The 26,374-nt window shown below is 46.5% G+C and overlaps 1 protein-coding gene across 1 annotated transcript in view; it reads right to left on the bottom strand.

The window, feature by feature from the left end:
- Positions 1 to 25,763, bottom strand: part of SPEN (spen family transcriptional repressor) — a 71,026-nt gene extending 45,263 nt beyond the window's left edge. Inside the window, 2 exon segments of the mRNA XM_055798899.1 lie at positions 3,136 to 3,456; positions 25,301 to 25,763. Of these exon segments, the coding sequence (XP_055654874.1) occupies positions 3,136 to 3,456; positions 25,301 to 25,383 (404 nt within the window). The 5' untranslated portion in view covers positions 25,384 to 25,763.
- Between the last annotated feature and the right edge of the window lie 611 nt (positions 25,764 to 26,374).

Raw genomic sequence — 26,374 nt, 5'->3', positions numbered from 1 at the left:
TCATTTTGTTTTAATCACAGTATTGGGCTTTCATGACCAGCATCTTGCCTGCACAGGAAAAAAATACTGCCTTCCAGTGCAGAATCCTCATTTAAGTTGTGTTTGGGTTTTTTCTTTTTCTTTTAAATTCGGTAAACAAGAAAAACTTCCATGTTTGTGGATATCATAATTAACTTCCCTCACCTCCCCCTCCATTTTTGCTTGAGAGCTTCAAAAATTTTTCAGGAATTTGGCAATTACTGGAGCTCTTCTTGTGCAAAAATGGCATCGCAAATTGGGCTGTAGCCATGAAAGCCTCCGTGCAAAGCATGACCCAGAGGTAAGAAGCTGCTTTCAAAAGGGGTAGCATAACCCATAGAGAAGACCCAGAAAATTAGGGTTTTCTTGTTGCTGTTCTAAAATATTTCATCCTCTTAGAGGAAATTTGGATTTTATCAGATTGCTACACTCAATTCTCCTCAAAGTTGCATACACTAAAGAAACACCTCGGTTACTAATGTCAGACTACTTAAACTGCAAGGATGCAGGCCCCCAAAAGATACTAAGACCCTACACAAGGAGTATAAATTTTCAGCTGGTGTTTTTATTTGTTCAGACTGCGACTGTTACTGCAATCACAGAATTTGCATCTTCACAAGCACGCTACTTTCAAGTAACTACAGTCCATTTTGTTTCAGTATTTCAAGCGTTTCGCATGTCAATTGAGAAAGGCTCTATGTTCTAAGAAAGTTAGTGTGATCTCTCAAATAGAGATAGTAAAACCGACAGATAAAGTTAAAAGAACGTTACAAATAGTTTAGTAGTCTAATTTAGACAAGTACCAGGACGGTATGTCCAAGTTACGTCTGCAAAATGAAAGATCAAGAATGATTACATTGAATGTTTAAAAAATAATTGCAAAATTCTAAATATGTCAGGGTAGCCAAAGTTAATTTAAAAATTTAATTATCCATCTTACAAAGGACGTTTCAACCTTTTTTTTCTTTTTTCAGCTTTCTCTCTCAGATTCTTCCTTCAGAATCAATTATTAGTCACTTCAATCCCCTGAATCCTAATAACCCAATTGTGCCTTGTGCTTCCTCCTCTCCTGCATCACAGGTCTGTCTTCTATTTAAAATGGCAGAAATATTGTGGGGATCTTTCATGAACTGAAAATGGTATTTGAATCTTTTTCAATTGGCATCTTGGGAGGTTCCTTCCATTCCTCCTCCAAGGAATTGCCAGGTCCTTAATCCTCTAAATGCATTCATCCTCTGCTCTTAAATTATAGCTCATTTTCAAGCTTTCTACACAGCTAGCTCATGTTTTGCCTGCATTTTTTTCTCTCACATTATATGTAAGAAACTACCTAACCAATGCAACAGGATGTCATTAACTTATCTATCCGCTTGAAATTCATTGTTGCCTTTCTGTTTCCATTATCTCTTGCTTGCAACAATGGCATTTTGAAAGGTATTTCAGGAGCTGGCACAGAAACATGTCTCCCTTCCCCCCCCCCCCCCCTTTTGAAGGACCAAGATAAACAGTTTTATAAACGATTGCATTTAGCATCCTACAAAGTGTTAATCAGTGAAAGCTGATTTAATGAGGTAAGAGAAAAAGCAGTATTTTCTAGAGGGTTACTGCTATATAGCTGACATAAAAGAACAAAGTCCTTATCCATGAAAAGGACACAGAAGACAGACAGAGGAGCTAGCAGAGCCGAAAATCTAATGGCTACAGTGCTTTTTTGATTTATCTATTAGTACTAGGTACTACTGGAGTTAGTGGAAAGAGAGGGTTTGACTTGGGTTAGGAGAGGGGCTAATATACACAGGGCAGGACATACCAACCTTTTCCAAGTGTGGAAACACGACCTATATTCCCAATTAAATCTAGGGAGAGAATTGTGAACATAACTTCCCCAATTTTGGCCCCTCTTACAGGGGTAATCCACCTTCTTAATGGGCAAGGGTGTCAAATGATATTTTAGATGAACCAACAAGAAAAAAAAAATCTTAGTGACAAGACAAAAAAAAAAAAATTCCACTGGAAGGAAGTAGTCCCAGACTGAAACCGTAACTCTGAAACCCCCAGACTTCTTTCTTGAGACAGTAGGCACTTAAATAGATCCATTATTTTAATTTCCAGCCCTATGTCTGAATCAAGCAGCTGGTAGAAGATCACCCAATGCATGAGGGCACTCATCGCTGCTGGCCAGCAGGCATCCTCTAGCCGCCTTTGTAACCATCCAGCCCAGTCATTTTTCACTGGTGTATCCACAAACTGGTATTAGCACCACGTCCTTAAAACTAAAGTATGTTTAATGTGGAGTAGCAAAGAGCTTTTTAAGAGACTAGATAGTAATCCACTCCCCATGGCTACTGGCGTCTTGACTGTATACCATCCAATAAATTCAAGGCAGTAGTTCTTATCCCAGCATTTAAAAAAAAAAACACACTATAATTTCCAAAATTTAGTAATGTCCATCATCTCTTTTTGCCAATACCATCAGAAAGAATAATCCCAATAACTTGGAAATGATGTAGATCCAAAATGGAAACATCACAAGCTGCCTTCGGTCTTCTCCATCCAAGCGTTATTTCCATGGCTAAGTGTTGTCTGTAGAATCCAAGGGACTGCATCATTAAAGTCTACTAGAAATTTTGTGGTGACAATCCAATTAACATACCAACTGCGTATAGCGAGAACTGAGAACTAGGCATCAAGCTTTCACAGAATTTTAGGTTCTAGTATTCCGAAGATACTCCATAGAGAACTTCACCACATGTTGTAGAGTAAGATAGCTCCATCTGGCAGCAGGGATACATCCGAGCAAGGCCTTAATATTATCCAAGAAATGGAATCATTACTTCTAGAAAAGAGTAACTCCAATATCGATGCTGGCCAAAGGAAATCTTCCATCTTAAAACCACCTTATTTCAAGTGTAGATATCCAACCAGCTGCAGAAAACATCCTCTATGGATCCACAAGGTACCAGCCACTGGGATACAAATCACTTCCGTTTCCAACCCAAAATAGGAAACATAGATAATTCCCAAAATTTTAAATCCATCTGGGGGCCCTAGATACGAGTTTGTGTTTCTCACCATATCAAATACAAAATACCTGCCTAGAGAAACCTTGGAACTTACCCATCAAGTCTCCGCTCATAACGTCCTTCCCGTGCATGAAGCGATGGTGGGGGGCCGTAAGTGGGCCCCCCCCCACCTCCTCTGAACCCAGAAACCTCTCTACTACGAGATGCTATGGAAACTGTATCATCCAATCCCCGAGCAGCACTGGGAATGGTTCCTGGTTCATTATAATCCGTCCGTAGGTCTCTATCTCCCATTTTGTTGACAGAGTTGTGTGCCTTCTGCGCGCTTTTGATGTCCACAAAATCCACAAACGCTGCCACTCCGCCTTCCGACCCCCTCTTAGGGAGTATTTTGACACTTTCGACACGTCCATATCTGGAAGAAAAGCAAAGCAGAGCACAGATGTTAGTGCTGGTAGAAAAAGACCGCATTTAATAACATTGCCTCCTGCAAAATCAACATCAGTTTCAAACCATTTGCCCTTCCCATACGGCAGGAAAAATCAATCTCCAAGCACAGCAGAGGTTAGAAGACATGTTTCCAAAAAGAGGGGAAAAGCCGTTTGTAAAAGGGAAAAAGCTGTTTAAACTTTTCGTCACACTTAAAATTCCTCTCTTTCGCTTAGCCTACCATGAGATTGCCCTTTTTATAATAACAGAGCAACAGCAGCTGAAGAAATAGGTATTCGCAATTAGAGCAGCCCCTCTCATTTTTAATCTGATGAGCAAGACGTAATTAAAACAAAACTGTGCCACAACAAGTAAAAATAAAGACATCCCGACAATTTTCGTAAGAAAAAAAAATGACCTTGACACAGCAATTCCACTACTCTGATGTATATTTAATCCATTCCGCACTAAAACAAAGTCTTCATTCTGATCCTCACTCCTGATCTCAAACCCACCTATTCACAACAACCTCAGAGGACGCTTTTGAAGCACGGCCAATACAGGCACCCCCGCACTGGGCTGCTTCTGGGGTTCAACTTTACACCCCGCACCATGGACCAGGCCACGCAACAGCCACATTGAGGAAAGCTGGCAGGACCGTGACGCCACCCTACTTAATGTATGTTAAGTAATTGCAACATGGGCACTCACGGATGAGTAAACGTCTACATAAAAAAATAAAAATAAACATGTTTGTGCACACAAGAAAACACGATGTAAAAATGTTTTTAAGTAACTCGCATCAACTCATAGGAGAATGGATAAAATGGAATGTATGAACACAGCAACATTTTAAAACAGCCGAGAAAACGGCAGGTCACATTTTGATTGCTCATTTCTCTCAGCCAGGATATTTTAAACAAAACAGGTAAGGGCTTTTAACTGCAGTTATTAATCCATGGCAGAAAGAGGCAAAAAGCGTGGTTTTCAATGTCCTGATGAACAGGAAAGGGACACACAAAATCAAGAAATATCTGTAAACTCTATGAAGAATTATTGCAAGAATTTTTTATTCATGAAGGCAGCACAATGTTGAACAGACATAAGCAAATCTTAAGCAAGAAAATCTGTTTTCAGCTATACACATAGGAAAAAGCTACTACAGTTGCCTCTCTGGGGAGCAAACACTGTCCGGACCTGCATCTGACTCTGGTTTATGCACGGCTTTCCATACACCTTAAAATTTCATCATTGCTGTTGGATGACTAATCCGTAAATACGATTTGAAAACCTGCCTCGCTGACTGTTGGCTTCTCATGCCAACCCGACCTACTATACTCTATACGTGATCTGGTTTGGATTTAGATCTCATTTTTCTCTGGTTTATACTCCACCGAATGCAGCATTAAGGAATATGTGCACAAAAGAGAGCATCTTTCAAGTCAAAAAGCACCTTGTTAGGCATAAAGGTCGCATATGGAACACGTTCTTGCTTCTAAGCCATCCAGAGCCGAGCTTGCTGCCTTTATACTCATAGGTACAGCACGGCGACGTTAATTCTCATGAGTTTCCTAACCTGCGATACCAAACTGATGCACTGCTTCTTTTTTATTCTAATTAAAAGCTGCAAGGTGCAAATAATAGTAAATGGTACTGCAGGAAAGATACTTCTCAAAGTCTGCACTCTTCTGACACTGGATACAATTATCTTGCCTTGAAGGCAAGATTTAGAAAGACCAGAAAAGTAGAAGATATGGTTAATAAAATCTGTGTGAGGACAAAAATGGTCTAATTGGACGTGGCACACGTAGAGAGACAAGAAACAGAAAGGAAGAAGGGGGAAGAAAAACAGGAAAGAGCCTATTTGAAAAAAGTGTTCATGCCATGAATGAACATGACAAAAAAATATGAAAAACAACAAGGTATCCTAGTTAACATCACCCTTTAACATGTATTTCAGTGCCAGTTCTCTGCAGACAACACAGGAAAGATGCAACAGGACAGAGTGCGTGCTCTAACCCTCACAGCCATTCTTGTAAATAACACAGATACAGAAGTGACTGGTTAGAACACGTACTTTCCTTTTGCTCACTGTTTACACATTCAGTTTCTGGCAACATGAGCCCCTACTTTGTCTGCGGTCTTGGAGGGGGTGGGGATATATGGTATCTTAGCTCTACTCAAAAAAACTAAAATCCTAATTGACCTTCCGACTACAGTCACCACAGCCTACCTCGTACCAAGTGCTGTCTGCCAGTTACATCAGAAATGGGCTCCAAAGGACTTCCCACTCCCCAGCTTGACAATTCTTTTATTTCCCCACTCTGAAATCCTAACGTGTATGTTGTTGTAACATACACACAGACCTCAGTTATTTTTCTTTTGCTGCAGAAGATCCAGAATGTGTTAAAATGTTCAAATATTCAAATTAATGCTGCCCAGAAAGACACAGAACATCAACGTAATGTGGTCCCCAGATACCAGGAAAATCACCCAGCAAATGCAGCCAGAGCTTAATTTTTATATTGGGAAAAGTATACTTTGGTTGCCGTTCATTAAAAAATTATTTCTTTTTTTTTCCCAAGTAAGAAATGGATGGGTGATGCTACTACTGTATTCCATTGCAGCCATGGTCCTAAATCACCCCACTCGAAGACGGCGGGTTTTAATCCATCCGTTATCCAGATACATAAATATACGCCGCGCTTTGGTGTCCTGCACCATACCCTTGACAAGCCCTGAGGATAATCTGTGACAATCGTCTTTGCTGAAAGCGAGGGAGGCAGCTGGGGGGAGGAGAAAGGGAGCAGAAGGGTGGGGATGAAAGAAAACTGAGGAGAGAGCCCTGAGTGTTCAAGGACAGCTGCTAGAAGAGGAAGGTTTGCATTTTCCTTGCCCCAACGTGGTCCCGTGATTACACACATCCTTCGGTCCCCCACCGTGAAGATTAATCTGTCTAGTGATCTGACCCAGCCCCACCCGTTGGCATCTCTCCGAGCTGCTCCTGTCTTGGCAGATGCTGCCGGGAGGAGGACCGCATCGAGGGGAGAGGAGGGGAGATCTGCAGTGCTGCATCACCAGACGGGTTTACTGCAGCAGAATAATACATTATGAGGAAAAAAAAAAAGAAAAAGAAAAGAATTTCTGGAGGGCCAGGGTAGGAGAAGCAGCAATAATGCCACGTTTCATTACGCAGATTGCAAGTTAAGGCAAGATGGAGGCAATGTGCTCCGAGGAGCAACCTTTGTCCAGATGCCGAGGGCTGGGAAGAGGAGACAAAAGACAAGGGGAGGCATCACCACGACCTTTGGTAATGTTCGCAGAGCGGCTTCTCTCAACCTTCATCTCCTATCTTCATACCTGTGCGTCAGCCTTTTCCAAGAAGGCTGCATTTTGCAATCGCTGGCAGCCCGAACAGAAAACAGAGACATGTTCGCTCCGCTCCAAATCCACAGACCCTAACGAAAACAAGGCTTTTTAGTGCCTCTTCCCATCTGCAACTCATGCTGATTAATCATTAGCTCCATATCGTAATGAAGGTGGCCGAGGCCGTATTTTCAGCAGGGTTTACAGTTCAACCAGAAGCAGAGGAGATGAGGACGTGCAAGAGCTGTTATGTCACCAAGCCCCTCCACGAGCACAGCACAACTGCAGCACTCAGCTGTAAACACAAATCTAGTGGCCCTTTCAGAAAGAAAAGAAAAAAAAAAAAAAAAGTTGCTCGATAATCACTGCTTGAACAAAGCCACGCTAATCCAGCTTTTCAGACAAAGAAAAGGAATTCATAATTTAAGCATTATTGGTTTATTCACTGTAGATCAAAGCACCTCTATATTCGAGCAGCTGAAATGTCCCTGGGCTCTTGGCATGGCTGTTTGGCATGCTTCTCTCGCTTCCAGCCCTTCCTCCTCCCCAGCTCTTCCTCCCGTACCAGCAGAGAGCGCGGCCAGGTTGGGAAACGCAGCCTCCGCCAATGCAAGGCCGGGCTGGTTCCTCCTCCCCAGGGGTGGATGTGTCACCCAGACACAGCCAAAGTCATCTCTTACCCTACAACTTTCCCTACTCAGGGGTATCAGCACCCTTGCCTTTCCATTTCTAATTAATCATTTCATCTTGGGTGTTTACTCCAAACAATTTTTCTGCACAGTCTCTGCTATTCCCAAGCAAAAGCATTTTAAACAAAGGATGGACTATGAGAAAACTGCACAGCAAATATTTAGTATGCAAAGGCTGCCATTCAGCTGCAATATTTTATAAACTGATTAGGATCTTTATAGGATGATCCATACACAATAGGGAAAAGTAGGTTGAAATCGAGGAGACGTGCTTTTTTAATTTAAACCATATCCCACTTTAAACCATATTACTTCCCTATTTCTCATACCTAGCTCCCTCCGAGCTTGTCAAGACCTTTTATACCCAGCCATTTTCATTACTGCAGAATTCCACAGGTCAGCCACGTCCTAGTCTAAAAAATTTCATTGTGTTTTTATTTAGAAGCCAGCACAACACTACACTCCAGATACTACTAAATGCGAGACACACTGCAAGATCAAAAACAACACAATAGGGTTTTTTGTGCTTGTTTCTGCACCGCTCATTAAGAACATGATTTGACAAGACATCCTGATAAAGCAGGACATCTGAATATTTTGGACTCATTTGCATTCACCTTGACTAAAGCCAGGTATCTTTAGCCATCTGAAAAGCAGGGATGATTTTTCCATGCCACTATCACGCTCCTTCCCCCTCCATTATTATATAACCCAGGCAAGCCCCAGCCTGCATTATTCAGTAAAACGTTCGCACAGCTTGAAGCTTTTCTTGGCCAATTGCATTCCTCTTGCTTTGTTGTTATTTCATAACAAAACAATGTGACCTGAAATAATGTGTCGTATCCAGATGCCTGCACCTCTTCTCCTCATTCTTAAACTCCAAGTCAGTCCAAACACCCCACACCAGGGGCTACTCCAGTCCTGCATTTCCCCCTGCACGAAGCAGACCTGCTCCAGGTACAGGGCAACGCAAGATGTGCAAACACCAGAGCTGCCATAAAGCAGGTTGCGATGGCCAGCTCCACAGGGGTTTTTACTTTTACCCAGGCTGCCGAGGCCTGCTGAACTCCATCAGCATCAGTCCTAGGCTCTTCTGCTATCATGGACGTTCATTTCAGCATCTAAGAACTCAGCCCAGCGCAACAGCACATGCACCTATATAACACGCAAAATAAGACACCAGAAGAGCAGCAACACCCACTGCAGTGCAGTCTTACCAGCAGCAGGACACCAAGCCATGGTGACAGCTGTCCTGGAGAAATCCTGCTCAGAGTTAAGCACCAGCTTCCAGTATCACCAACTCACAACATGAACTGCACAGTGAGCGCCTCCCTCCCACGCCACTAACAAAAGCGGTGTTTAATATTCACCGCTGTAAAAGTTCCTAAGCCAGCAACACAAAGGGACTCGTGTCTTTACACAGGCATTTGCAAAGAATAAGGCACTGTGATCATGAGAGCATTAATATAGTAAATAAAATACACCATGTAAGAGTTGTAACATGCTTGGCCTGAGAAGATGATATACCACCACATTCCATGCTTCATATTCATTATAGCCACATACTTTACTTGCCACAAAAAATATTTACACGCTTCTAAGTTTTAGTTTTGCTTTTTTTTTTTCCAGAAAGGGAATTTCACATAAAGAGTGGTATGAGATAGTATTTCACCACCTTCAGACCTGAGTGGCACAGGTCTTTGGAATTACACTCTGCTTCAAGTAATGCAGAGTATCAGTTCAGAATCTGACAAATCATCACGTGCCTAGCATAGAAGGAAGACTTGAGAGCTTACAGACAGAGAAGAATAAAGGAATCTAAACAAAAAGGGCTCAAAAACACACAGACTGCATTATTGGGTTTGGGTCCAATCATAAATACAGTAGCTGATCTGTTGAAGACAGCAAAACCTAAGACAGACCATGAAGAAGCATGTGCACAGGGTTGGGATGAAAATAACGCAAATTAATTTAAATGTATCTTGATAGAAACAACAAGAAAAATTCCAGATTTCTGGAAAACTACATTTTAAATCAACTTTAACAAACACGGGGAACTGTCACCCGATGGGCCACAACCACTTGCCTTTGTAGGACTGTCACTCAATCCCGGAGAATTTGTCAAACGATATCTCAAATGCTTAACAACAAATATGGCAACGTACACACGGCCGCTGGCCTTCGCTAGCAGCTGCGCGTAGGGGAGACCAAAAGGCAGTATTTACTACGAACAACGTAATGTGATGTCTTGTTACTAAGGGCCTGATCCAAAGTCAGCTGAAGGCAGAAGCCTTCATTCCCAAGGGCACCAGACCCTGCTCTGCATGGACCCAGCACCCCAGAACGCTCAGGACAGCACGAATCCTTCACATCCACACGCACGCATTTCAGCTGTATCCTGAAAATTGAAAACTGGCTATTCAGGATTGTGGTGAAAATACTGCAAGTATTTATCTAATATACATATGCACACGCCCCTCTGAAGAGCCCGGCAGCACCATTTTGTAACACTCCTCCAAACGCCTGATCTTCCCCCAGTTTTCTGAAGAAATAGGTTTAAGTGACAAAACCCACTAGGACGAGGGTAGCAGCACAAAAGCTGCCAGCAACGTATGGAGCACTTCCAGCCGCCTCTAGAGGAGATTCAATGTATGGTGTTGGCTCTCCTTATCTCCAGCTGCTACACTGCATTAAAGACCGCTAAAAATAAAACAAATTAAATGCCTCTCCAAATCTACATTTATGGCACAAATTCATTCAGGTTAGAAAAGACCTTTAAGATCATCAAGTCCAACCATTAACCCAGCACTGCCAAGCCCACCACTAAACCATGTCGCTAAGTGCCACATCTACACATCTTTTAAGTACCTCCAGGGACGGTGACTCCAACACCTCCCTGGGCAGCTGGTTCCAGTGCTTGACAACCCTTTTGGTGAAGAAATTTTTCCCAATATCCAATCTAAACCTCTCCTGGTGCAACTTGAGGCAGTTTCCTCTTGTCCTGTCACTTGTTACTTGGGAGAAAAGACCGACCACCTTACTACAGCCTCCTGTCAGGCAGTTATAGGCAGCGGTAAGGTCCCCCCTGAGCCCCCTCCTCTCCAGCCTAAACACCCCCAGTTCCCTCAGCTGCTTCCCGTCAGACTTGTGCTCCAGCCCTGCTGCCCATCCTTGGACACGCTGCAGCACCTCCGCAACCCTCTTGTCATGAGGGGCCCAAAACTGAACCCAGGATTCGAGGGGCAGCCTCACCAGCACCAAGTACAGGGGGATGGTCACTGCCCCAGTCCTGCTGGCCACACCATTTCGGACACAAGCCAGGATGCTGTTGGCCCTCCTGGCCACCTGGGCACCCTGCTGGCTCGCATTCAGCCAGCCACTGACCAGCACCCCCAGGTCCTCTTCCACCAGGCAACTTTCCAGCCACTCTTCCCCAAGCCTGTAACTTCGCATGGAGTTGCTGTGACCCAAGTACAGGACCTGGCACTCAGCCTTGAACTTCATATAATTGGCCCTGGTCCAGACCCCTCTGCAGAGCCTCCAGCCCTTCAGCACATCAACGCTCCCCCCAACCTGGTGTCATCTGCAAACTTACCGAGGGTGCACTCGATTCCCTCATCCAGATCATCGATAAGGGTATTACAGAGAACTGGTCCCAACACCGCGCCCTGGGGAACACCACGCCTGACTGGCCACCAGCAGGATGTAACTCCATTCACCACCACTCTTCAGGCCTGGCCATCCAGCCAGTGTTTCACCCAGTGAACAGCACACCCACCCAAGCCATGTGCAGCCAGGTTCTCCAGGAGATGCTGTGGGAGACGGTGTCAAAGGCTTTACTAAGATCCAGGTAGACAACATCCACAGCCTTTGCCTCATCCACTAAGCAGGTCAGCTTGTCACAGAAGATCAGGTTCATCAAGTAGGACCTGCCTTTCATAAACCCACGGTGACTGGGCCCGATCACCCGGTTGTCCTGTACATGCCGCATGCTGGTGCTCAGGATGCTGTGCTCCATAGCCTTCCCTGGCACCGAGGTCAGGCTGAGAAGCCTGTAGTCCCTGGATCCTCCTCCCTGCCCTTCTTGTAGACAGGTGTCATATCCACCAACTTCCAGCCTGCTGGGATCTCCTTGGTTAGCCAGCACTGCTGATAAATGTTGGGGGAGTGGCTCAGCAAGCACTTATCCACCAGCTCCATCAGTGCCCTCGGATGGATCCCATCCAGACTTGTACATGTCTAAGTGGTGTAACAAGTTGCTGACCATTTCCCCCTGGATTATGGGGGCTTCATTCCGTTCCCCATCCCTGTCTTCCACCTCAGGGGCTGGGTACCCAGAGAATAACTGCTCCTACCATTAAAGACCAAGGCAAAGAAGGCCCTAAGTACCTCAGCCTTTTCCTCACCCTTTGTCAGTCACTATGTTTCCCCCTGCATCCAATAAATAATGGAGATTCTCCTTAGCCCTCCTTTTGTTGCTAATGTATTTATAGAAACATCAATTACTGTCTTTTATGGCAGTAGCCAGATTAAGTTCTAGTTGGGCTTTGGCCCTTCTAATTTTCTCCCAGCATAACCTCACAACAGCCTTGTAATCCTTCTGAGTTGCCTGCCCCTTCTTACAAAGGTCATAAACTCTCCTTTTTTTCCCCGAGTTCCAGCCAAAGCTCTCTATTCAGCCAGGCTGGTCTTCCCTGCCGGCTTGTCTTTCAGCACATGGGGACAGCCTGCTCCTGCACCTTCAGGATTTCCTTCTTGAAGGACGTCCAGCCTCCCTGAACCCCCTGGACCCTCAGGGCTGCCTCTCAAGGGACTCTGGCAACCAGGCTCCTAAACAGGCCAAAGCCTGCCCTCCAGAAGTCCGAGGTGGCAGTTCTGCTGACCACCCTCCTTACTTCAATGAAAATTTAAAACTCATTATTTCATGATCGCTGTGCCCCAGATGGCCTCCAACCATCGCATCACCCACCAGCCCCTCTCTGTTCGCAAACAACAGGTCCAGAGGGCACCTTCCCCAGTGGGCTCCCTCACCAGGAAGGTCCCTCCCGCACGCTCCAGGAACCTCCTGGACTGTGTCCTCCCTGCTGGACTGTATTTCCATCAGACTCCTGGTAAGTCAAAGTGCCCCACGAGAACAAGAGCTAGCGGTCGTGAGACTTCTCCCAGCTGCTTACAGAGCATTTCATCTGCATCTTCACCCTGGTCGGGTGGTCTATAATAGACTCCCACCAAGGTATCTGCATCGTCAGCCTTCCCCCCGATTCTTGCCCAGAAGCACTCGACCCTATCGACACCATCGTTAAGCTCTAGACAATCAAAACGATAACACACAGGGCAACCACACCGCTTCTCCTTCCTTGCCCCCTTCCGAACAGTTTACAGCCGTGCCCTGCAGCACTCCAGTTGTGCCAGTCACCCCACCATGTTTCCACAATGGCAACTATGTCATACTCTTCCTGCCACCCAATGGCTTGCAACTCCTTCTGTTTGTTACCCATGCTGTGTACATAAACGTGCCCATGTACATAAATGTGCCCATGGTGTACATAAATTAATGTTTCTGTAACAATAAGCTATCGTGTGCAGCTGGGATAGCACTCTGGATGATCACAAGTAGGGAATCTCGTCTGCGGGCAATAAATCCACAGAGCGTAAGGCTTTGAAAACCTTTACCTTCCCAAAACCAGGCAAAATAAAAGCTCCTCGTATCACAAGCAGCACTGGTTTTCAGGCCATACTGAGAACAGACCTTGTGACAGCAATGATTCAGAAACATGCCCTAATTACCAAGCTCCCATAATTTTCTAGATTGCAATCTGAGATGCTTTAAAACCTGTTTAGAGTCATCTTTATTGGCTGCACAACCTCTGGGGGGGAGAAAAACAACGTTCTTCAGGGCATTCTCTGCGGCTTTCCTCCTAGCAATGAGGATCTTCAGGGAAACCTCAAAATTTAGGAGCAGAAATGATCAACCAGGTTATGGAGCTCAGTCAAACCGCTTACGTGACTGGGGCAAGTCCTCAACGTGACGCTTGAAACTCTCCCCTCCCGCCCCACTGCCCAAATTACTCGAACCCAGACCACTCTTGGACTGCGCAGCTCCCTTCAGCCCCCAACAGCACTCAATGGGAAATCTCCCAACTCCGACTACAAACAGGGGTTTTGTTAATGCGATACAGCACGTGTTCCTGCCACGCACTGAAAACAGCTAGGGCTTTGTCTACACTCGTAATCCCTCCCTAAGAGATGACAAAGTAGGAAATTAAAAAGCTAGCATAGGCACATTCACTGATACTTCTGATACCTCTGTTATTTAAGAGCAACATGCTCAACATATCAGATAGTCTGGTAGATAACTCTGTGCTGAAATAAGCGCTCGCTTCTTGCTTTACAGCTCTGCTGAATGCTCCATGTTAAGACACAAAGTAAGAGTGGTTCCTAATTAAAACATCTTAATTTATGTCTTTATTGCAAAGTCACCATTTGGATACTGCTGAGGTATTAATATACAAATGAACTTCTTATGTACACCAGAGAGGGAAGAAAGAGAATATCGAAAAGTTTATTCACGTCTGCTACTGTCGGTTAACAACTATTTCTTCCAACAGTCAACATACCAAGAAATTTTTCTACAACGCCCACGACAAAAAATTCTAAGGTGAAACTTAGAATACAGACATGCTCATTCCCTGAGACACTGATCAGTTCCACCGCAACACCCTGACAACACGACACAACATTCAAAAGGAGTCCTAGCAACATTTCCACCTAGGACAAAGACGACAGAGGGGGAGAGGAATCCATGCTTTGGACAGTGGGATTACACAAAGCTGTATGAATAAAAAAAAGCCTCAGCTTGACCTCAGCACTCCATGCAACATCTAGCTGGGCTACATTTAATATCCTCGCCCAAGTCAGCAGTTCCGCTGCCTGCAACGTCAGGCGAGCCCAGCATTGCATCAGACAGTCCGCAGGCTGCAGTCAGAAAGCAAATCCTGACGGAACTGTAATGAAGGGCTTAACACAAAACTACCAAGTTAAAGCCATGTAAATGTAGCTCAACGATACAAGTTCCTCGTTCGCATGGCCACCTCAGCCAGCCAGAGAAGAGGCAGCAGCTCTGTTATTAAGGAACTTTTCCTAGTTGCCACTCCTGTACAATTAAGAAAAAGCATACAAGCATCTGTAGCAGGGCTTACTGGTATATACATTATTTAAAAAAAAGAAATCAAAGTGCCTTTGTGAGCAGAAATAATGAAGACTCATTTCTTATGGATGCATGTCTTGAGGTCGAATTCTCCACATCCAATAACTGCCAGTTCCCACTGCAGCTTTTCCCACGGTCAGGAACACTTCTCTCCCATGTGGATTCTTTAATGTCTAATAAGGGTTGCACTCTCACTGCAGCTTTTCTCTCCATGGGGCCACTAATCAGGTCTCTCTCCTCTATTAAAACCGCTTGTTTTCACAAAACACCAAGGAACGTCGTATCTCTGAGACTGTGAGTACACCCTTCGCCCTTAAGTTTAGCTGAAACTGGCTAATGGGTTCAAAATTCATTAGGGAAGATACATATGCACAGCAAGATCACATCAGTCTTGCTCTCCAAGCAGATCAGAATAAATTCGTAGAAGTCTGAAAAGGTTACAAAAATTTGTAGACACCCTGCATGTTCAGTTGTGTTGTATCAAGCACAGTGCACTGTGATTCTTTATCCACCAACCTACGTACACAGATGTGCAGTATCACGTTACTACATGCTAGAGACAGAGCTGCTGAATTCCATCTCCACAGCATTTTTTCTTCCAGCTTAAAGCATAATCTGCAGATTTGCTTCAAAAATACCGGTGGCGATAGGCTACACTAAATGCTTTCTGCAGAGGAATTGCTCAAGCCTGTTCTTTTGCATGACTGATTTTAGGATTTGTTTGGATTCGATTTTAAGAACACACTGCATCACAACTGTAGCAGAATCTCTTGATTAATCAAGTTTTTCATTCTTACATGAAAGGGTAATTCCCCATCTCAGTTTTGCTCCTCCAAACCCTGCTTTGCATGTATTCGGCAGCAGATGGAGGAAAATGCAGAGTCATAACATTATGGTCTCGCTGCCATGCTGCAGAGTACTTTAAATATGTATCATCTTAAGGCTTCGTAAGTCTTGGTGCTCACTGGTTCATACTTCTCCAGTAAAACACAAACTTTACAACCTCTTCTCCAAGGTTTTGTACATTTTCCAGGAAATGGTTATTTCACAAGAAAATCAAGTTTATCTGTCTGCAGTCTCTTAGACCATCCCAAGTGACAGGATTGCTCTTCTCCTTCGAACCACAACTAGATCTGAATGAGGGACCAGCTTCAACTCAGTCAACAGCTTTAACAATTTGAAGTTAATTTCTGATAGAAAGCAGTGACAGATCCAAGGACTCGCAGTCAGGCCACCAACCCCAAAAGCTCACCTACTACTCCTGAAAGGTTACCACCTTGAAACCAGGGAAGAAAAAATGCCCCACCACTCTGAAAAAAAAGTCAGTTCCCAGCCAGTCCAGCCTCTTCCACAAAGCCCTGTCTTCAAGCTGCCCAGCCACTCCCGTACTGCCACACCAGCCAGTCACCCAAACACAGATGTGCAAATGTTACTGCGTTGGTTCGTGACTCACTGCTACCATCGCCCTGGAGAAAGTGCTTGGTCCTGTGACTAAACCAACTGGCAGCACAATACTCGTCGTGAGCCAGGCATCAGCCCAAGGAAATCAATATTCCCTGCTGACAAGCGCCCAGCACACACTCAGGTGTTCCGTCTGCAGTGACTACCTGTGCTCTAGGCGCTTTCTCCATCAGTAAGAGCTTAAAACTTTCCACAGCTGAGCTCCTTAGCCAGCCAGATTTTAATGGCTTTTCTTTCGATGCAACTTGAACTCAAGGTTTCGCTAAGCTAAGATGAAAACTGGCTAGCTTGAATTTCATCGCCGAAATGTTTCTCACTGCAGTTTTAGGAGCCGGCCACAGCACAGAATTCAGCAAGCCCTTCTCTCGAGGTGTAGGGGTACTACCAACCAACAGCGCTCCTCCTGCAGTTAAGACACAGCCAGGTACACCACCCCATCTGCAACACAACCAGGCACATCACCATCACCACCAGGGAAGATGCTTCCTCATTTTATGCCATTCCAGTCACCAGCTTCACCTTCAAATGCTTGTTTTCAAAAAACACAAGCTAGGCAAGAGCATGCCTTGCCAACACAGCCAAGGGACTGTAATCTCTGAATGGATGCAGAGGAAGAGAGGCTTCCTGAGCTCAGCTGCTGCCAAAAAACGGTGTATCTCACTGTACCCACAACCAGCCTATCATCTACAACATCAGTGTTGAAGTCATTTTTATTTTTTAAACGTGGCAAGGCTTCTCTGCTACTAACACTTCCAATGAGTTGTTTTAGAGTCAAGAAAGACCAAAGGTTTATTTAAACTTTGATTACAATGAGGTTACTGTGCAGATCGTTAGCTGTCTAGATGCGTATTTAGCTGGCTTTCCAAGAGCAGTGTCTCACACATACAAGTACAGAGCCCCTGAAATTAAATCAGATGTTGATTATATATACAAAGGGAGATACTTATCCATCCTGAGCTTTTATTCTCCTCACAGTTAGGACACTAATGAGGCCGGAAGAGTTTTTTCCTCCAAAGATGTCTACTTTAAACATACAACTTGGCAATTTATTTTTCTTATTTTGCCCTATTAACTATTACACGTCACCCACAGCTGCCACAGAGAGCCTAAAGAGGGAACATTTAAATAAGCCTCTATGCGCTTTTTGGCAGCCGTCACTATTAATGAGGACGGGAGGTATTCACACGAGCGGCAAGAGCAGATGGACCACAGCTCCGTGCTTTGTGCCGTGCGGAAGCGGCAAGCATCTCACCAAAGACACATACACTGCAGTTGGGGAAATCTCTGACAGGGACACTGGGTTACTCTCAATGAATCCCATGGACGGAAAACCCCACCAGCTCAGTTCTATACCTGGAAGAAAACTGAAGGTGATTCACCACTTGCCAAAAAAACCCCACCAAACTTAAAATCTGGCAATAGTATTTTTATTGAGCTAAAGGATCATTTCAAACCCAGCTTTGATTGGATGCCTGGCCACCTTTGTGACAAGAACCTGGTTTGAACCCAGCTCTGATTTCCTACCACATCAGGGGATAACAAAAGACATGCAAGCTCGTCTATTTGGATAGAGGAATATCCAAGAGGAACACACACACACACACACAAGTCAGCACTGTCTCCTCGCCACCTGTAGCCATCGGTATCCAACAGACAGCAGTGCAGATCATCTATTCACACTCCTTCCAGAGACATTCAGTGGAGATGAGAGTGCGTTCAAGGCACTCTCATCAGATTTGGAAGCTCAAGCTTCAGATCTAAGTGCACTTAAAACAAAAACAAAACAAAAAACCCCAAACGAACAAAAAAAAAATCCCACGAAAAAAGCACTTTAAATTTTATGTTGCTAAGCTTAATTAAAAAGGGGAAGAAAAAGGAAGCAAAAAAGCTCCCTTTTGTTCTTAAAAGCTGCCCGAGTCTTTAAACAGAAAGCGGTCATTAAGACAAGACTGCTGCTCTTCTCCCATGATTAGTTTGTCTGAGCGGAAAATTGATGTTCCTTTCACATCCGAATTCTGCTGCATTCTCACCCAAGTCACCATGAGCATTTGGACCTCGGACAAGGCACGAATATACAAACTATAGCACAGAGCCAGCCACATGCCATGCTGCAGGACACACTTCCAAAAAAATCCAGCCCAAGAAGGATGTTGTTTCAAGTGCATTCAGAGGCACTGCCTTCATATTCAAACTATCCTGCTCATAGATCAGGCAGCAGCAGGCCCTGGAATAAATCCCAGTATATTTATGAAAAGTCTGCAACAACGTTTATTTTTCTACTAAAGGATGTTATCTTCACACGCAGGATTTTACAGATTGCACGGGACAATTACAGAGTGTTAGTAGGTAAAACAATAACTATGGAAATGCAGAAAACAAAGCTGTTGCTGTGTTTTATTCATCATACAGAAGTCGTCATCACATCTTAATATATTACTGCAGAACAGCACCGGAGACATTTTTTCAGACCCGAGGAGAGACCAGAGCTGCCATTACTCACCAGGCAGACAGAAAGGCGAAACCTCCTGCGCTACCCTGGTGTGTACAATCACCAGGTGGGAAACACTACTGACTCCTTAGCTTGGGCGGCAGGGGGGGCAGGGAAAGCAGCTTTTGTCTGATTTTCATTAACTGTTCAAGTAGTCTTCAGAACACTACAAAGACTCATGCAAAGGTAAGCCGCGAGGCTGGTTGTACACTGAATTTCCATCTTCAGGCTCATATTCCTCCCACGAGATTTCTAAATCGGCATGCTGAAGATGCAGCTAAACTCAGAATCTTATTATGGAGAGTAATCATATTTTCTAGTTTATTCCTCAGTTCATTGTTTAGGAATGTTTGCCCTTGCAGTCTTTGGCTTCAGGGCGTTCTCAGACCTCAGCAAGTTCACTGAACTTAATAAAAAACACAAGCAAAACATCTCATAAGTGCTTATTTTTGGTAGCTACCCAAACCAGAACGTATCCACCCCACCAGCAGCTTAACAGCTTACATCCTTGTTGCCAGCAACTCTCCCAAAACCTTTAATAGCCTCACACCAGTGACCAGTGACCCTCAGCTCTCTACCCCTTCCCCAAACATCTTCAGGAGACTGTTTTGATACTTGTTACTTCTCAGGTGCATCCTCATGTGCAGAAGGCATCTTCTCCTCCTCTTCAGAAGCTGACAACAGTGTGAAACCACCGCAACAGCAAGACAGCTGTTGCAACACCTCAGCTCATGAAAACAAAACGCCCGAGGAGCCCCAGGTTCATCCTGACTCACCAACTCGTCCAAAATCTGTAACCTGCCCTCTGCTCATTTGGATATTTACTTCCTTTTTTATGAAAAGCCAGCTAGCGCCTCTTCGCCCTCAGCGAAGACAAGGACCTAATTTTGGAAGCACCTTAAGACGGCAATAAGGTCATTTGCCAGAGAACTTGGCATGACTTTCTGTCCTATGAAAAGCAAGGAGGGGGAAAAAAAAACCCCAACCAACAGCCAACAAGGCTATCACAAAACAAATTTAAGCCCTTTCTCGTCCCCTGTTCTAACCTGATGAATGAATTTAGTACCTCCACAAGCCTCGCAAGAACTGGTAAATTCTCAACACGTGAGACTGCTTCCTCGCAGTCTGCAAGAAAGGGTGCTAGGATTACTTTATCATTGTACCAAAGGAATTTAGAGTAAGGACAAGAAATACCAAAAGCCAATGTCGCTTTGGAACGGCTCAGTGACAACAGAGGCTGCTCTCATCAAATCACAAATAAACATAGCCAGGACCTTTGAAGAAACTTCAGAGAAGAAACAATGCCAAAAAGGCTCAGCAGACGACAGAATTTTGTGACCAAGTGACACCAACTTATCTAACACAGCTAAGCATATAAAAACACTTAATAGAAGCTTAGTCCAAATCTACACTCTTTGCGGCTTTTCATTAAGTTTCTTTGAAATAATTATATAGGCATTTCCTCAACCAGCGTGGCGTCACCAAGCTGCCACCTCAAGTGCATGCAAAGAGCAGAATCCGGAGCAGCCAGAGGATTCATGAATCTTCAGCTGTTGATGAGCCATCCTCCGTGTGACTCAGGCTCAGGGGAAGAAGTAGGTGGCTGCAGACAAACGCTGCTCGTAACGTCCCCGGTACACCATGGAGGTGATGCCTGTGCTGCTTTGTGGCACTGGGTGAATCAGTATTAGGAATAGAATTAAAGGAGATCTAGCCAAAAACAAAGACGTGAGCCGCCACCAGTACCAGCACCACCATCTCCCCAGTCAGCCACCCAATCAACAAACCTACACCCAGCACAAGGCCAACTTTCACTGGGAACAGACTGAGACTCAAGGAGGCAGGACTCACCTCGTGTCTTCCACACCTTCCTTTCCCTTCTGATTCTGGGCAATTAATTTAATCCCCTTGCCCTAATCCCCCAACCAAATGTCCTCCCGTGATCTTCTTGGGGTTTATGTTCTGCAAAACTAAGATTACCTTACTGGAGGGACCTGTAAAACACAGTACAAACAAGTCCTGATACCACCCAGTATTCTAGACATTGCTTCAGCAAAGCATGGGCATAAATTTTACCTTCCCCCTCCCTTCAAAGTCTCTGAACTGAAACGGCTGGTACCTTATCTATGAAAATACCATCACTTAAAAATTGTATGACTCGAGAAAGAAAACAGAGGAAAACTTCTGTATTTTTCTTAAAAAAAAAATACATCTGGATAAAGATCTCTATATGCAAAGCTGATGTAGTATAACCATCCATGTGTTTGCATCCTAAACGGTACCAAGAACTACTACACGATTGTAAGCAATGAAAGCCTGGGAATGTATTTGAGAGTTTTACTAGAAAACCAGGAGCACTATTCCTTCCAACTGAAGCCCGTCCCCGTGGAAGGGCACTGCAAGACCTGCCGGCATCAGAGGCGGCTGAGAGGCACCAGACACAGTGCTGTCCTAGCAGCCATCACCCTCAACAGGCACGCAGGCTTTTCTTCTCAGCGCTCCAAGCCAGCCCACCAGCAGCAATCCTCACTGCTCAGAATGTGCACATCTGACCGAAAAGCCCTCTACTCCACCTCAGTCCACAGCAGGGACATAGGGAGCAGGGAAATTTCACTCTCCCGGGCTGAATTTACACTCCCAGGCATCAAGACAAAACATGGTCTTGTGAACTGACCAAATGTTTTCTAGAAGTTACTGAAAACAAATGTTGTTATGCTAGTTTTCTGTACAGCAACTCCTCAGAGAGGTTGTGTTTAAAACGCAAACCCCTTTTCCAGAAGGTGTCCTATGCATCTCCTCAAAAACAGAAATTGGAACAAGCTGAAGCCAGGAAAAGCCCATTTCCCCCCCCCCAAAAAAATAATTTTTTAACAGTTATTTGTCTTTGCTGAGATTGCTCCAATACACAATTTACTTCCAACAATTTTCAAGTCGCGCATTTGTTTCCTGAAACCCGGGGCTTCTCCTAGCCTTGGTTGCCACTCTGAACGTCATAACTCTCCCACAGAATAGGAGATGGCATACCAAAGTCATGTGCTTCATAATTAAGAGGCTTTTACTCCTCTTTGCCCTTTAAAACACCAATAAAGGGGCAAAGCCATGTTCTTTAAGATAACTGAAAGAAAACGCGGGGCGGGGGGAGAATATAGAAGGCCAGCACTTGCGCTGGGGACAACTGTTACTATATTTAGTCACCTTGTTCTGCAAGCTGCCGAGCATCTGTTTCAGTGATGGTGAACGACTTCTTTTTTTCCTGCTAGTCAAGACAGCATTGATTAGGTGAACCCAAATGATTGCTACCACCACTTCCCCGAGCACCAAGCTCTCGGCTCCCATATCCCAACACAGATCTGCTACTTATTCCATCTTAACAGTGGACCTCCAACCCGGCACCGACTGCTTTCGCACTTGGGAATGCCTTAGTAACTCCAGTTGAAAGAAAAGAGGGCACATGAAATAGAAGCTTTTTAAGAGGCAGTATCTGGGTACAAAACTGAAAGGCTGTAACAACTTCAACTTGTTAAAATGCACCGAAAACCATTCTTTTGCAACCTCCTTTCCTATCAAGGCAATAAATTTTTAAAAAAAGGGATTTTAAGGAAAAAAATACCACTGCTCGCATAAGCCAGTGCTTCTTGAGACCAGCTTCAATAGCGTCTAATTTGAGAGGAGGATTTGTAAACAGAGAACATTATTTCAATTCACATGAAACAAAACTGATCAGGAGCATTTTTTAAAAAAAAAACAAAAACAAAAACAAAACTAAACTAAAAAAAACCCCACAGTTTCTGCAAAAATGCCTTTTTCATCTTAATTCATCCCTTAGAAGAATTTACTTGTGAGATTGCAAAGCCAAGCAAGGTTCCCGCAGTAACTGCTTCAGTGAAGGGGGGAGGAGAACCAGCAAACCCCTCACATTGAACACACCCTTTGGGTTTTAAGTTTTAGGAGTCTTCCTCGAATTTTTGCTTCTTTAGTAGGAAAATGGTTGTGTTTCTCAAACTTGCCCCTAGCAGAGACTGTGCAACAACAACACCACTTGCATATAGGCTTTAATATGGAAATGACAGTATTTCCTAAGCAAAGTGGAAAAACAAACACTCCCGTGGGTTGCAGAGAGGCTTCGGGGGTCACAGTATTCCCGGGCGCACCCCAGCTGAAATTTTAGGCGGTATTTCCCCGAATTCTTCCTCCTGCTCCCATGGCTCAGCCTCCCCGTGCACCGTTCACCCTGTTCTCAAGCTGGGGGATGGGTGGGAACCGGGTTTCGCCAAGCCCAGCTCCACCTGAAAAGACTTTCTCTCCAAACTAAATTGTCCTTCCCAAGGAGGAGCCTTCCACATCCCACCTCCACGCTCCAGCAGCCGCCTTCCCTATGGATATACCCACCACGCCATGCAATCCTTGTGTAACATGTGTCCCTTCCCCCAGGCGGGTACCAGCATACAAAGGAAGCCCTGCTCCATTGTCCACCTACAGCACCTATACATTGAGCCTGAAACCCAGCTCAACACACACCGCTTCTCCCACCGCCAATATTCAGCTGTTTACATCCCCAAAAGGGCTACGGGGGCAGCATGTCGTTTCCCCCCCATGCATTAGTACCTGCACCCACAGCCAAATGTTTTGAAGCATGTTTTAACTCTGTTTACTTGCGTGACATCAGCCTCACCCAAACACATCAATCCCGGCTAAAAATCAGTTTTCAAAACCAGTGAGAAACTGCAGAAATGAAAGGGGGGGGGGGGGTGTGCCTGGCTGCAAATCTCCTTCCCAAACCTCCGACTGAAACTCATGAAGGTAAAAACAACCAAAAAAAAAGGTAATTAACGATTCAGCGCCTGCCATTTTTTCCCATCCATCTCTAAGCAACAGTACCATAGCAACTTTTTTCCTGCTTTAATACATCTTACAAAAGGAGGAGGACTGGACAAAGTAAGACCCAGGAAAGTCAAATTTCCACTTTTGAGTACCTATCCCTTTAGCTAACCATGCCTGCAATTTGACAACCAACCCCAGAGCAGGTTTTCTTTCCCCAAAAACCCTGCCTTTGTACAACACTGGGTCACGTAACCTGGACTTGGCAGACAAGCCAAGCCACCTTGAACGCAGAGCCACCATCCCGCGCTCTGGCACAGGCAAAGTGGTGATTCTGAGCTCAGGGGAGAAAATAAAAGGCGAAGCTCGATTAAACCAGGACAGTTTTCTAAGCACCGATGATGCCGAGGACAGGGGCTTTGCTGCTGCCGCAGCACAGGCCAGGAGGATGAAGACCCCCCGGGGGGTCCTCCCTACACACCCAGGGTGACCCCAACCCCCCCTGGCCCCAACTGGGGCCTCGCCGCCATTTCAGAGACCAGTTGGTCCCACCAGCGTGGTGGCTGTGGCAGCGGGGAGGTGGGATCCGAGTCCCCCCCGGCCCCCTCGGCAGCGGCAGGCAAGCAGGAGCCGGGGCAGCAGGGACCTTCCTCCCTCCGCTCGGTGTCACCGCATCTATTTTTCCCATGGTGACTCATTATTAAGGACGCTCCGTCATTTTTCCGACGCAGGAAGATTAAAGGAAGCTTCAAAAAAAATTTTTTTTTTTTCGGGGGATAGGGAAGGATTAAAACACCCTGGCTGGAGGGGCCGGGAGCTGAGCGGCCATTCTGGCCTCGTTACCTTCTTTTTTCCCTAAAAAAAAAAAAAAAAAGCTTCCGGCGTAGGGTACCGAGCATCAACTTTGTGCAAGAGCATTTCCCGAGGAAAAAGGTGTTGCTGAGGCAGCGGGGGAGAAGCCGCCTCCTCCTCCTCCTCCTTCTCCCGCGAAAAGCCGAAGGGAGGAAAAAAAAATACAACCATGCAAACAGCTACTACTTCCTTATGAGCAGAATTAATCTATGCAATAAAAAAAAAAAAAAACACGACAATATAACGAGTCCAAAGCCCTTCCCGCGTGGAGGGATCCGGTGTTTTCTCCGTGGGTTTGTGTGGTTTTATTTATTTAAGAGTCACGCTTTTGCAGCTGCAGGCGCTGGGGTTCCCACCGCCCGCCGCACCTCGGGGGGACGCAGCATCCTGAGGACCGACGTGGCTCCAAGCGGAGCAAAACACAGTAAAAAGGCACCAAAATAAAAAGAGAAAACTCCAAACGTTGACTAATTATTTAAAAAAAAAAAAAAAAAGAAAAAGAAAGCGGCAAGATGGCCAGGCTTAAGGCTGCCTCCGAGACACCGCGCACCCCCCTCGGCATGAAATCCACTCCGTGCAGAAAGCCGAGCTTCGACACGCTGCTCCTCCGTATTTTTATGGGTTATTTTTCGGTGTTATTACGGTTTTTCCTGCGCTCCAGCAGGTCTCCCCGCGCGTCCCTGAGCGGCGGGCGGCCCCGGCCATGGCGCGGGGTTATTTACAGCGATTTTGTTTTCCTCCTCTCCACAGGCCGCGGGAGCCGCCGTCCCCCCGCGTTCCTCTCCCCTCTCTTCGCTTTTTACGGTGTTCGGGAGGTTTTTTCCTCCCGATTTTCCTCACGCCGAGCGAGAGGGGAGCCGCGGAAAGGGCCTCCCCGGGGGAAGGGCAGGGAGGGCGACCCGGAGGCGCGGGAAGGACCGGCGGGGACCCCCCCCCCGCTCCCACTCACCGCTTGAAGTGCTCGATGATCTTCTCCTCACGCACGTTCTCCGGCAAGTTGCCCACCCAGAGGTGCCTGGTTTCCCGGACCATGCTGCGCGGCGCGGGGCGAGCCCGCCGCCCCTGCCCCGGCTCCCGGCCGCTGCCGCCGCCTCCCCCCGCGCAGCGCTGCCGGCCGCCGCTCGCCGCCCGCCGCCGCCTCCTCCTCCGCCTCCTCCTCGCCGCCCTCCGCCTCTTCCGCCGCGGGGCCCTGCCGCCCTCAGCGCCGCCGGCTGCCTCCCCCCGCCGCGGCGGCGGCGGACGACACCATCCCCTCCGGGGGGGCCCCCTGGCTGGCGGGCCGGCTGGCGGGCGGCGGGCTCCCCCTCCGCCGCGGGTTTTCTTCCTCCCGGCCTCCCCCCGCCGCGGCCCTCGCTCGCTCGCTCCCGCTTCCTCCTCCTCCTCCTCCTCCGTCAGCGGCAGCGCGGCGCCCCCCCCCCGCCGCCGCCTCCTCCTTCCCCCCCTCCGCGCTCCCGCTCCTCTGGCGGCTCCGCTCGGCCCCCCCCTCCCCTTCCCCGCGCCTCTCACAGCGCCACACGGGGGCCCCCGCGCAGGCGCACTGCGCCCCGGGGCGCGCGCCGCGGGCCCGGCGGCGGGGGCGGAGCGAGGCCGCGCAACGCCCCGCTCCGTGCGGGGGGGCGGCGGGACTGCGCCTGCGCGGGGGGCGCGGGCGGCTGCACTGCGAACCGGCGAGGGGCGCGCTGCTGGGGCCGGGGCGCGCTGCGAGGCATAAAGGGGGTGCGCTGCTGGAAGTGGGTGCGGTGCAAAACATCGGCAGGGTGCGCTGCTGAAAATGGGTGCTGTGCAAAACATCAGGGTGCACTGCAAAACAAAGTGGGTACGCTGCAAAAAATAATAAAGGGGGTGCACTGCTGAAAATGGGTGCTGTGCAAAACATCAACAGGGTGCACTGCTAATAGCGGGGTGCTGTGCAAAACAAAGGAGTGCACTGCAAAATATAAAGGGGGTGCACAGCAAAAAATGGGTGCTGGGCAAAACATCAACAGGGTGCACTGCTAAAAGCAGGGTGCTGTGCAAAACAAAG

This window comes from Falco peregrinus, chromosome 3 (genome assembly GCF_023634155.1).
Source record: "Falco peregrinus isolate bFalPer1 chromosome 3, bFalPer1.pri, whole genome shotgun sequence".
Classification (NCBI taxonomy): domain Eukaryota; kingdom Metazoa; phylum Chordata; class Aves; order Falconiformes; family Falconidae; genus Falco; species Falco peregrinus.
This window is presented reverse-complemented; position numbering and strand designations above follow the sequence as displayed.